The 12461-nt window shown below is 40.0% G+C and overlaps 1 gene segment (V, D, J or C); it reads right to left on the bottom strand.

Annotated features, from left to right (window-relative positions):
• LOC123987071 overlaps positions 1-9784 on the bottom strand; it is a 30693-nt gene extending 20909 nt beyond the window's left edge. The window contains 2 exon segments of the C gene segment in view: positions 9351-9653; positions 9736-9784. Coding sequence covers positions 9351-9653; positions 9736-9784 — 352 coding nt within the window.
• Positions 9785-12461: the final 2677 nt, after the last annotated feature.

The following is a 12461-nucleotide window of genomic DNA, read 5'->3' as shown; positions in this document are numbered from 1 at the left end:
TTGCAACAGCCTTTTCACCTGTTTAACCCAAAAATCTATTGATCGACTCCAGACTGTCCAGAACTCAGCTGCCAGGCTTTTAACCAGAACAAAGAATTATGACCACATTACTGCTATTTTAGCTTCATTACACTGGCTCCCAGTATGTTTTAGAATTGACTTTTAAATTCTATTGATCACTTTTAAAGCTCTTCATGGCCTCTCGCCTTGTTATATTTCTGACCTTTTAGTCCCATACGCACCAGCACGTACCTTGAGATCCTCGGGCAGAGGTCTGTTGTCTGTTCCAGAGTCTCGACTGAAAACTAAAGGGGACAGAGCGTTTGCTGTCAGGGCCCCGAGGCTCTGGAACAGCCTGCCCGAGGAAATCAGGTCGGCTGAGTCAGTGAACTCTTTTAAGTCCCTTCTTAAAACATACTTTTATAGGAGAGCTTTTCCCGATCTTATTTGACTTTATTTTATCCCTTTTATTTTATTGTATTTTACTAATTTTATATTAAATTTTCATGCTCTTATCTTTTTTTTTTGTATTATTCTTTACACTTGTTAAAGCACTTTGTAACTTGTTTTTGAAAAGTGCTCTACAAATAAGGATTATTATTATTATTATTATTACACTTTAACGTTAGACCTGTAAAAAAAAAAAAGTGTGCAGGTGCTGTGTCCCTTCACTCTGTCATCCCCCTACTATTCACACAAGGTTGCAACATTTTTACATTTCAAGCACATTCCTGCACATTTCTCCCTCTGTCTTGCAGGAACCCTACTATATGTTCTCTCACCTGCAAAGTGGCGGCGGAACACATTAAATCATCCTGTGTCGAGTCCAGTCGATGAAATTGATGAAAAGGATATTTGATCAGAGGGGCTTTCTGACAATTCACAGTCTGACAGTGAGTTGTAAGAAGAGGATGAAATTGACCAGTTCAATGGGGCTGATATGTTACTGATATTAATGAAAAAACCAAACACAGTTTCCTGCACTGGAGAGTCAGGGGACCTGTGTCCTCGGCAGTTGGTAAGAATAAAATAACTGTCAAATATAACTATAACTATAAAATCTGTCAAAATCTGTGAGGTGGATAGATTATCTTGGCAAAGGAGAAATGCTCACTAATACAGCTTTTGAAAGATTTGTGAGCAATATTTGAGAGAAACAGGCCTTTTGAGTACATAGAGAGTCTCTTTGAATCTTTGAGTTCAGATGATGATGAATGGGGGAAAAAACAAGTGTTGCGTTTCTAATTTTGTTCAAGTATATTGATACAACATCGTACCAATCCACTAATTGGTGGAAACCATCTTTTATTATGATCATAATCTTGTCAGGTTGTTGAGGGACTTGAAGAACCCTGAATATATTCAAATGAAAATAAACAATTGATAATAATTTGAATGACAATAATTATTGTTGTTATAAAGTTGATTAATAAATCAATGATGAATGTTAAAATTTTATATGATATGAGGGATGAGGAAGATCATGTTTTGTAATTGTTCTTAAAGATAGAGTTCTGCCTCATTACAACCTGATGGTGTGTAAACGCTACTCTTTGTTTCAGTTTAGGGCAAATTAGAATTAGAGCATATTTTAAAAAACAACTTGTTTAAAGTGGTTTTCCAGCACTTTCTGTCTGTGACTGTCACAATCTCCAGTGGTTTGTGTACAGCTCTGTGGCTTCCTGAGCTGAGCACTGAGCTTTCAAACACAATAAACAGCAGACTTCAGTCGTCAAGCTGTTCACCTGTACCGGTTTGTGGGATTCTCCGTGTGTTGCTTAGCCTCATAACAAGATATGATGAACCGTAAGCATAATTTTTGACAGCCAACTAAAATTTGATAAACACATTAAGGCAGTCACTCAGTCCTGCTTTTTGCACCTTGTTGAGAATATTTCTTAAGGGGCTTTATGTAACAGGGAAAGGTAAGGCAGGTCTATCTTAGAGTAATTTAGCTGACCCCATAAGCGTTTTGTGTCATTATAGCTTTAGGTATTTCTCACATGTACTTGTCCTTGTCAGGGAGACAACAACAGACTGATTAGTTAGAGACAGTAGCTCACGTGTCAGGCTAGCAGATATCAGTGTTCTCTGTGAATCTTAAAAGGTTGAGTCCTACAACAATGTTTACAAGAACTCACTGGCTCCACAGATTAGAGTACAACTCATGGATAGTGATAGATTCCAATGTGACAAAGCATTGGATCTAAACATCAGATGGATAGTTATTCTAGGTGAAAGGTGACCTAATATAGACACCTAAAGGCACTAGGGGGAAGACAGAAACATAAAAGGGACCAAAAGATGTTATCCTTGAGATTTGGTGTTCACATGTTGTATGCTGGCACTGTATCTCCTCAATAAACGATGCTATGTTAAGTCTTCATCAGTCTCCGAAACTTCTTCACACCTGTACCTGGCTCACAACATTTCTTCAACACACCTGATAAATGTAGCAAAAATATGCCCCTTGGCGTTTGTTCATGGTTTTGTGTCATCCTGCCTTGACTACTGTAACGCTCTCTACTTCTGCCTGAACCAAAATGCTGTGGCCCGCCTACAATTAGTCCAAAACTCTACTGCAAGATTAATTACTAATACTTTGCTGTCATATCACCCAGATTCTGATGTCACTGCAGTGGCTTCCGATTACATTTAGGATCCAATTCAAGATCTCCTTCCTCATCTATATGGCTCTTACAATAATCTTGCACTCCAGTATTTAAGTGAACTGCTTAAGCCCTATAACTTTGTCAGGCACCTCAGGTCCTCTGAGCAAGGTCTGCTAGTTATACCTCGGTCTAAACTAAAAACACAAGGAGACCGTGCTTTTGCTGTCCTGGGCCCCAGGCTGTGTCAGTCTGCCCCTCAGAGTGGCTAACTCAGATTGTTTTAAGTCACAGCTAAAGACTTATCTTTTTAAGATAAGATTAAGTTTTGATTTATATTGCCTTGGAATTGTTTTGATTTTATTGTTTCTGTTTTTACTGAGCAATTGTCTGCTCTTTTAATGTTTCTTTTAATCTCTGTAAGTGTTGTTTTGATCTGTTTTTGTCTTCATTGCTTTGTTTTTGTGCTACCTCTTGTAAAGCACTTTGTAACCCTGGTTTTGAGAGTTGCTATATAAATAAAATTTGGCTTGACTTGACTTGATTGATGGTGTATAAGCTCCACTCTTTGTTTCAGTTTAGTTAAAGTTATGACAGAACCACAGTGTGGGGAAATACATCAAATATTCTGAATAAGGTCACGTTTTTAAAAAAACAACAATGTGTGGTTTTACAGCACTTTCTATCAGTGACTGTCACAGTAACATCTGCAGTGGTTTGTGTGCAGCTCTGTGGCTTCCTGTATCACTGTGGCTCTCGAGCACAATAATAAACAGCAGAGTCTTCAGTTGTCAGGCTGTTCATCTGCAGATACACTTGGTCCACGTTGTTGTCTCTGGAAATGGTGAAGCGATTCTGGACTGATGTGGAATAAGCTTTAGTGCTTCCACTCGGAGCAGAAATGTAGGCAACCCACTCCAGTCCTTTTCCTTCAGCTTGTCTGATCCAGCTGATATCAGCATCGCTATCTGATATTCCTGCATAAGTACAGGTCAGTTTGTGAGATTCTCCGTGCCGCTTCACCATTGGTTCAGACTCGGTCAGAGTCTGACTGCAAACACCTGGAGAGAAAAGCAGTCTGATCAGAACAGAGCCAAACAGAAATCTTGACTTTAAAAAGAAGCAGAAGTGTGTATTCACCAGAAATCAAAGATAGCATCAGAACCATGAAGCATGTAGCTAAAGTCATGGTGAAAATGTGTTGCATGTCTTGTCGGTGGTTTCGTCTCTGTCAGTGTGCATTGAGATAAATAAAGAAGGAAGAGATCAAGATTTGCATTAACTCCTCCTCACAGTGCTGAAAATTGACTAAAGGGATTGTTATGTCCAGCACAACTTTTTATAGTTGCTTTGGCCAAAACAGCTCATCTGCATAATTCTTATCTTCTTCACAGTTGTCTTCTTCTTCTGTTACATCTTCTTCTTCTGTAGATTTCTTGTTAAATTAATTCAAGAGCCTTTGACACAGTATAGTGCCTTTTTATTGTGCTGTCTCAGACTGAAATGGCTAAAAGCTCAGACTTTATAAACCTTTGACGTTGTTTTGAAAGGCATATCAAAGGTTTGATAATAACACATTTACAGAGATGTGCTGTATCTTTGAAGTTTGTTAGGAGATGTACCTGTCTGCTGCTGGGATCAACTCCAGCACCAACGTGACAATGAACAGCAAAATTAAACTGCAGAAATTTAACGGTGGTTTTGTAACACATATTTTGGTGTTGATGTGTTTTATTAGTACTGTTGTGTCCACTCCTTAATCATTTCTTTTTTTTACCAGTTTAATGACACTACACTTTATGAAGTTCTACATGTTAATCCTATCAGATTCACAGCAGAAATGGACTCAGGCAAAGGTACCAAAAACACAAGTCAAGAATCGGGGTCGCTAGACAAGGCAATAGTCAAAACTAGTAGGCTAGACGGGAAATATCACTAGGGAAAAGGCTGGAACTCTGTCACAAGGTACCATACAATCTGGCAAGGCTTGGCATGACAGATCCATTTTCTGAATCATATTCTGTAAATAAAAAAACCTGAAAATACACTTTTCAACTTTCAACACTTAATCCTACGAGAGCTAGTTGGGGAGTGTCAGCCCGGTGAGGGTGAGTACTGTTAGTGCTTTGTACATAATGATAATATATATATAATATCTGATTTAAAAAAGACAGCTGGGGTAAAGTGATAATGGCTCATTGATGTATATATATAAATCTGTGTTATCGTTTGGACTCTAAATCCCAGGTTGGACAGTTAAGAAGATATTTCCAAAATAACAAAGAAAGTGGCAACAAGGTTTTGATTTGTTAAATATCTAGTTGCTACTGATAGGCTCTAAAATCTGTTAATTGATTACATTATTATTACATACATTTAGTTGACGCTTTTATCCAAAGCAACGTACAATTGTTACGTGTCAGAGGTCGCCGGCCTCTGGAGCAACTGGGGGTTGAGTGTCTTGCTCAGGGACACACTGGTTTCTCACAGCGGATTCGAAGCCCGGTCTCTCACACCAAAGGCATGTGTCTTATCCACTGCTCCATCACCAGCCCTAATTTGAAGATTTTGTGAAGAAAAAATATTTTAAAGATTCTTCATATATGTACTTATCAAGACATGGGGACATAATTTTATCATGCTATAATACAGAGAATTTAATCAGCTGTAATGCAAAAAAGGGGACAATCAATGAATACTGTTTGTTGTCTGTGGAGGTTTTTGTGCAGCTGCGCCACTGTCTTCAGTCACTGTGCTTTCTCGAGCACAGAAGTAAACAGCAGAATCTTCTGCTGTCAGGCTCTTGACCTCGAGGTACTGAGTGCTGCTGGGCACATTTTCAGTCATGATGAAACGGCTTTGAAAGGAGCTGGCATAGATAGCAGAGTTTGAACCTGTATCCATCCTCCCAATCCACTCCAGAGCTTTCCCTGGCCTCTGTCGTATCCAGTGAATATAGTTGCTTGTCATGCTATAACCAGATATGACACATGACATCTTCACTGTCTCTCCAGGTCTTTTCACCTCAGAGGGAGTCTGGTCCAGTTTGATCTCACTCCAAACTCCTGTAAGCAAAGAAATAATGATCATTATCCAATAAACTTGTAAATCACAGGTTGGACTTTTACAAAAGAAGTAAAGCCGAAATCCAAAATTATTTTCTCACCATGAATAGTAACTACAAATAATAAACTCCAGATAATTGTATTGTCCATTCTGTGATAAACACTGTAGTTCAGCTCTCTGATCTGAGTGTTTCAGAAATATATAAAACTGTCCCAGTGTTCTGCCACAAGTTGCTGATGGTGTGTTTATAAGAGAGGAAGAATTTGCATAGACCTCCCTCTACAGGCTTAAAAGAGGAACATGTGACACAGAAACATTTCAACAAGTAGAGTATCTGTAGAGGATTTATATCAAGGTGTAAAACCCAAACTCAAGGACTAACCAGTCAGATAACAAGAACAACAAACGCACAAATAGACATGACCCTGTATCCTCCTGCTCTTCTTTACCCTTCTCCCTTTTACAGTTTTCTGGGGCTCTGCGGTCATTCAGGACCAAAACCTCTCGCCACAGAAGCAGCTTCTTCCCATCTGCCGCAAGCCTCATCAACAAGGCCTGGGTCCCCCACTGACACTCCCCCCTTGCAAATAATACAAATGTCTCTGCAATACTATTTCATTATATATCATGCACAAACCTGGCACATTGCACATATTTGTTGTTAAATGTTCATCTTTGTTGTATATTTTTGTATTGTCAATTTATATATTTATGTACACAATATTCCCTTCCGTTGTAATACGTCTGCACAACACAAACCCAGAATAGTGCACATGTAAATATCTGAGACGTTGTTCTTTCTCTGCAAATAGTTGTATTAATTTTATCTATTATTTTTAATATTCTTATATAACTTGCATTGTCAATTCCATATTTATATATTTCTACATTTATTTATGTTGGGCCTCACAGTCTGGTAGAACAAAAACTGGGCCTTCTGACATCCTTCAGGCCTGACCCCAGCCTATAGAATTCCCAAAGGCCTGAATTGGAGTTATTTCAAACAAAGGAAAGTAAAACAGGCGCCAAAGCCCGTTTCACACCTAGGTGCGAAATAGTGACTCAGACCTACAAAGCCACTATTGGCTGCGCTTGTAATCTTGCAGGTCGCACCGTAACACAGCCAGCGCACAGCCAGCACATTGTCTTTTCCACAACTGCGCAAGCGGTGATAGGAGACATAACTTTCTCAGCGCTTTCTTTGTTCCTGAATACAGACTTCACTTGCCGGATGAGAACTCAGTTTTCTTCTTTTTTTCTACCACTATTATTTTTTACCAACACAATTTAGGATCCCTTAGGAAACTGTTATATACAAAATAACATTTCATTCCTGCAGAAAAAGACTAATATAAACTCCGTGCTTAAGTGAAAAGATCACCTCTGTGTTCTACCTTCTCAACCTACGTCGACTTCACGGATTCCTATTGCTGCCGCCAAAGAATCAGCTGTGCCATTGAAACTTCCAGCATCGTCAGAACCGAGCGACTCCGCTGGATTTCCTAAAAGGACTGACGCACCTACTCGCTACCAAAGCGACACGTAAGAGGCTTTAGTATGTCTGGGAAGCAGATAGTTCTATAAATTTGTTATTGTAACTTACTTGTACAAGCTTCATGTGGGGAATTTCTGTTAAGAAACTCTAAGGGATATTTAAAGAGGCTGTGTGTTCCCTGTACTACGCACATTGTTTGCTTCTGGTACCACCCGCTGGGCTGTGACTGCTTTGTTCCTATTACTAAGAAAACATATCAGAATTTTTATCAAGCCAAGGAACACGGTTGCTGAATGCAATTTCACTACCGTCCCTCTCATTGATAAAGTTGTAGCTGAGTGTTTGCAACAGTAGTAAGGATTTTTGGTGTTGGCTTCTGTTGTCTGAGAACAGATTCTATCCAATCCAAAGCCAGCAACCGCTGCTGAATGAACATTCATGGCTGGTTGTGGTATATTGTAAGTATATAGCTTTCTCTATGCCTTTCTCTCCTCCTTCTGCTTACCTACCCCACATGCACACACCATGTGATATCTGAAGCTAACCAGACCTGTGACCCACAGTAGGCTAGCATCAGAGTGCGTCTTTAATTTTGGTAGTTCAAGGTAGTGATTTTCCACCATCTCAGTCTTGAAATCACATGGTCTGAACTGCCATCTTGATTCCAAAATCAGCCGGCCTCTAGCCCCTGAACCAGATCTGCGACCACCCACGTGGTCGGATCCACCCCCTCTTAGTCGCTCCCCTCCTTTGTCTGTCACTCACACATACACACACATGCTTGCTGGTTTGTTGTATGTTTTTGTTTTATTGGCTTTATTTCATGTTGCCTAGAATAGGTAATAGTGATTTACTTGCTAAAGTTGTTGGTCATTGATCTGTGCTTGAGTTGAATAAATCCTATTATAATTTTAAAAAGTTGTTGCCTGTGATTATTTGTGTATAATGTTGCAGTAAGAGTTGGTTACCATGGCCAGTGTACGGACTCACCCTTCTCTGTTTGCCATCCATAGGTGGACAAACCCTCTTTTAGACTGATCATTTTTGGTTATTGGTCCCTGATTCCAGGGTGGTGCCCCGTATTTATTAATTATACTTAACAATTTTGAATATTAATAGTTTCAATATTTCTAGACTATCTTTGATATTCAGATAATAACCAAACCTGACCATATGTTGAAAACCCCAAAATTTATGTCAACTGTTTGTCTGCATGTAGCACCTTATCATCAAAGCAAATTCCTCATATGTGTAAAACACTACTTGGCAGTAAAGCTCCTCCTGATTCTGATTCTGTGCTGTTCTGTTTGCTCCATTTAAGCTGTTAGCATTTAGTGTTCAGTTAAGTAAGTGATATGCTAAATAGCCTAATTTGTAACGAGTTACCCCCAGTACCCCAGTCCCCAACACTGCCTGGGGACATTAATCATGTAAGACAGTGCAGAGTCCATCAGCCCAGTGAGGATGAGGAAGAAAATCCAGTAAATGTTTCTTACTGCAGGATTAGTTGTTCATCCATCTTTAATCACAGTCTCACATGCACAAGAAGACACAGCAGCTCCTTCATACATTCCTGCTCTTTATCTTGAAATATACTTCCTGTCTGCTGAGATGAACACTGACAGAGATGAAGCTGCAGTCATCACCTTGCAGTTAAACTGTACTTTTTAAAATGAAGTTAACACATGACTCTTGTTTAGAGTAGAAAAATATCAACTATCACAGTATCCAGTGTACATGAGCAGCAGGAGTGTTAAGCTTTAGTTCAGTCCAGGGTTCAAGTGATGGTCAGTTAAGATCAATGAGAACACCAGATCTGAGTATCTCCTTTTAGAAACAGAGGAGAGAGAAACATGACACTGACTGCCCTCTAGTGATTTTATAAAAGAAAATTATCTTTCGCTCACTTTACATTCTACATAGTTTACAGACATTATTGTTTCTTAATTTGTAGAAATACACGGTATTTGCGGTAGTTTATCTTCAGCAACCAGATTGTTGTGCAGTCTTTGGCCCTTTAATGAAAAAGTCGTGTTTGTTGTATTTTGGATGTGTAGACTTTAAAATAAAGAAAATATAACAAAGTATGCAAAAGAAAACTACTTGTTTGCTTGGGCTCTACAAGACTGAAAGATGAGTACTGTAGGATTTTGTACAGCTGCTCAAACAACTCCAGTCACTGTGAGGCTGTCGAGCACAATAATAAACAGCAGAATCTTCAGTCTTCAGACTGTTCATCTGCAGATACACCTGCTGTCTGCTGTCGTCTCTGGAGATGGTAAACCGGCCTTGAACTGACTGAGAGTAGATGCCACTAGTATAGATGTAAGCAACCCACTCCAGTGCTTTTCCAGGAGCCTGTCTGACCCAGTTCATAGGGTAGCTGCTGAATGTGAATCCAGAGGCTGTACAGGTCAATCTGTGGGATTCTTCAGGCCTTTTAACCAGTGGTTCAGATTCTGTCAGAGTCTGACCATCAACACCTGTCAAGACATTTAAAAAAACTCATGTATTAATTTCATGAAAAAAGAACTATGTCAAATCGAGATCAGATAATATCTTCACCTGCCCAGCAGACAGTTAAAAGCAGCAGTCCTGTCCTATAGTCCATCATGTTAAACTGTGTGTCCACTGTTCTCTGTCATCCTCTCTGCAGTCAGATAAGTAGAGGTGGAAGACATCTGAGTTTTGCACTGACTCCTCCTCACAAGGAGGAGAGAGCTAGTCAGTACTTGGATCTCTAGTGTTTGGTGAGTGTACAGTATGTTAAGCTGCGTAAAATATCAATGTAAACTTCAAATCAACAATCAACATCAACAAGTGTTGAACTCAACAGACATACAGGTCCATATAATTCAGACTGGAAATCGAATGTCAACCCATGGCCAACGGGTACACTTTCACACAGACACATATAGCGTAACTGTTACAATGAAATATTTTTGTTTGTTTACTGATTATTCCAGTAACATATCTTTTAGTTTTAGGACACTCATAAAATAGTGTCTTTAGTTTCAAGAGTTAGTCACATTCTTCATTTATTTTCATGCATATACAGGTGCTAGTCATATAATTAGAATATCATCAAAAAGTTGATTTATTTCAGTAATTCCATTCAAAAAGTGAAACTTTCCACAGTTCCACACAGACTGATATATTTCAAGTGTTCATCCCTTTTAATTTTGATGATTATAACTGACAACAAATGAAAACCCCAAAATCAGTATCTCAGAAAATTAGAATATTGTGAAAAGGTTCAATATTGAAGACACCTGGTGCCAAACTCTAATCAGCTAATTAACTCAAAACACCTGCAAAGGCCTTTAAATGGTCTCTCAGTCTAGTTCTGTAGGCTACACAATCATGGGGAAGACCCATTGACACCTTGCACAAGGAGTGCAAGACACAAAAGGTCATAGCTAAAGAGGCTGGCTGTTCACAGAGCTCTGTGTCCAAGCACATTAATAGAGAGGTGAAGGGAAGGAAAAGATTTGGTAGAAAAAAGTGGACAAGCAATAGGGATAACCGCACCCTGGAGAGGATTGTGAAACAAAACCCATTCAAAAATGTGGGGGAGATTCACAAAGAGTGGACTGCAGCTGGAGTCAGTGAACCACCACGCACAGACGTATGCAAGACATGGGTTTCAGCTGTTGCATTCCTTGTGTCAAGCCACTCTTGAAAAAGACACAGCGTCAGAAGCGTCTCGCCTGGGCTAAAGACAAAAAGGACTGGAGTGCTGCTGAGTGGCCCAAAATTATGTTCTCGGATGAATGTAAATTTTGCGTTTCCTTTGGAAATCAAGGTCCCAGGAGGAGGAGAGGAGAGGCACAGAATCCACATTGCTTGAAGTCCAGTGTAACGTTTCCAAAAACTGTACATGTAGGATGAGAGTCCCGCCCTGAACACATGTACATGCTGACATTCACCCACAGTCATAGCACCACCTGCTGGCAACAGGAAGTGACTTTTAACGAAGCAGCCCCCGCCGCACGTTTCACCTATGTGCACGAATTTTCTGTGGTACGTGTATCTTTTCCAGACGCAAAAAAAAGCCTCTTGGAGCGATGCCCTAAACCCAACAGGAAGTCAGCCATTTTGAATTTTACGTCAAATTTTGGATGATTTACACACTTCATACTTTAACGAACTCCTCCTAGGGATTTAGTCCGACCGGCTTCAAATTTCAGCATTGAAGATGAAAAGATTGATTGAAGATGAATCTGTGAGTTTTCGTCAATGGGCGTGTCCGTGGCGTCGATGATTCGCCATGACACAGGAAGTTGTTGTAACTTCAGTATACATGCTGACATCTGAACAAAATTTTACATGCTTGATAACTCTCCCACCCCGAAGACATCTACACGCCAATATCGATTTATATTCATAGCGGGAAGTGCTATGTAGCTCCACATGGGGGACACAGGAAGTGACATATAACACCTTCATTCAGCATCGGAACCGCGTAGCAAATGCAAAGCCGCACCGGCAGAGCTCCAGAATATGCAACGCGGCCGGCTCCCACCCGGACACGCTACAAGTGCGAGGGCCCGCCCAACGCTGCTTGCAGCTTTAATTTTGTATTGGTTTTTCATTAGTTGTCAGTTTTAATCATCACAATTAAATGAAATAAACATTTGAAATATATCAGTCTGTGTGTAATGAATGCATATAATATCCAAGTTTCACTTTTTGAATGGAATTACTAAAATAAATCAACTTTTTGATGATATTCTAATTATATGACCAGCAACTGTATACCTACAAAGTTTGGTGAATGTAGGTCAAAGAGAAAGGAGGGGGCTTTGGTTTTGAAAATTGCTAGGGGGCGCTATCGAGCCATTTTTCTAGCTAGCACCAAAGTCCTTCTCAGGCAAGAAGGGATTAATGCGCCCACATAATCATTTACAGTTAGAGTTGAGCAGCAATCAGACAAGTGGAGCAACACGCAGGAGCGATCATGTGGAACTGTCGCAGCTGTGCTCATCTCATACATACGCCACCCGCAACCAGAGTTTAATAGACACAGCGTATCAGGCAGAGAGAGAGACTGATCCGTCAGTGTGAGTTTCCTGATGCAAAGAGCGGTGCCACTCAATCAGCTGACTGCCTTTCTCTCTCTGTTTTTGTTACAAAAACGGAGACCTTTTGCTACGTTTCCGCCTCTAGTCCAGATTAAAACGGTGAATCATTAGATGTTTGTTTGAAAACGCTGCTGACCCGATGGACAAAACAGAGGACTTTATAAAACGATGACACACACTCACATTTGGCTTTGTGAGTCGGTCTTA

Source organism: Micropterus dolomieu, linkage group LG02, assembly GCF_021292245.1.
Source record: "Micropterus dolomieu isolate WLL.071019.BEF.003 ecotype Adirondacks linkage group LG02, ASM2129224v1, whole genome shotgun sequence".
Classification (NCBI taxonomy): domain Eukaryota; kingdom Metazoa; phylum Chordata; class Actinopteri; order Centrarchiformes; family Centrarchidae; genus Micropterus; species Micropterus dolomieu.
The sequence above is the reverse complement of the archived record's forward strand: the minus strand, read 5'-3'. Positions and strand labels throughout refer to the sequence as shown.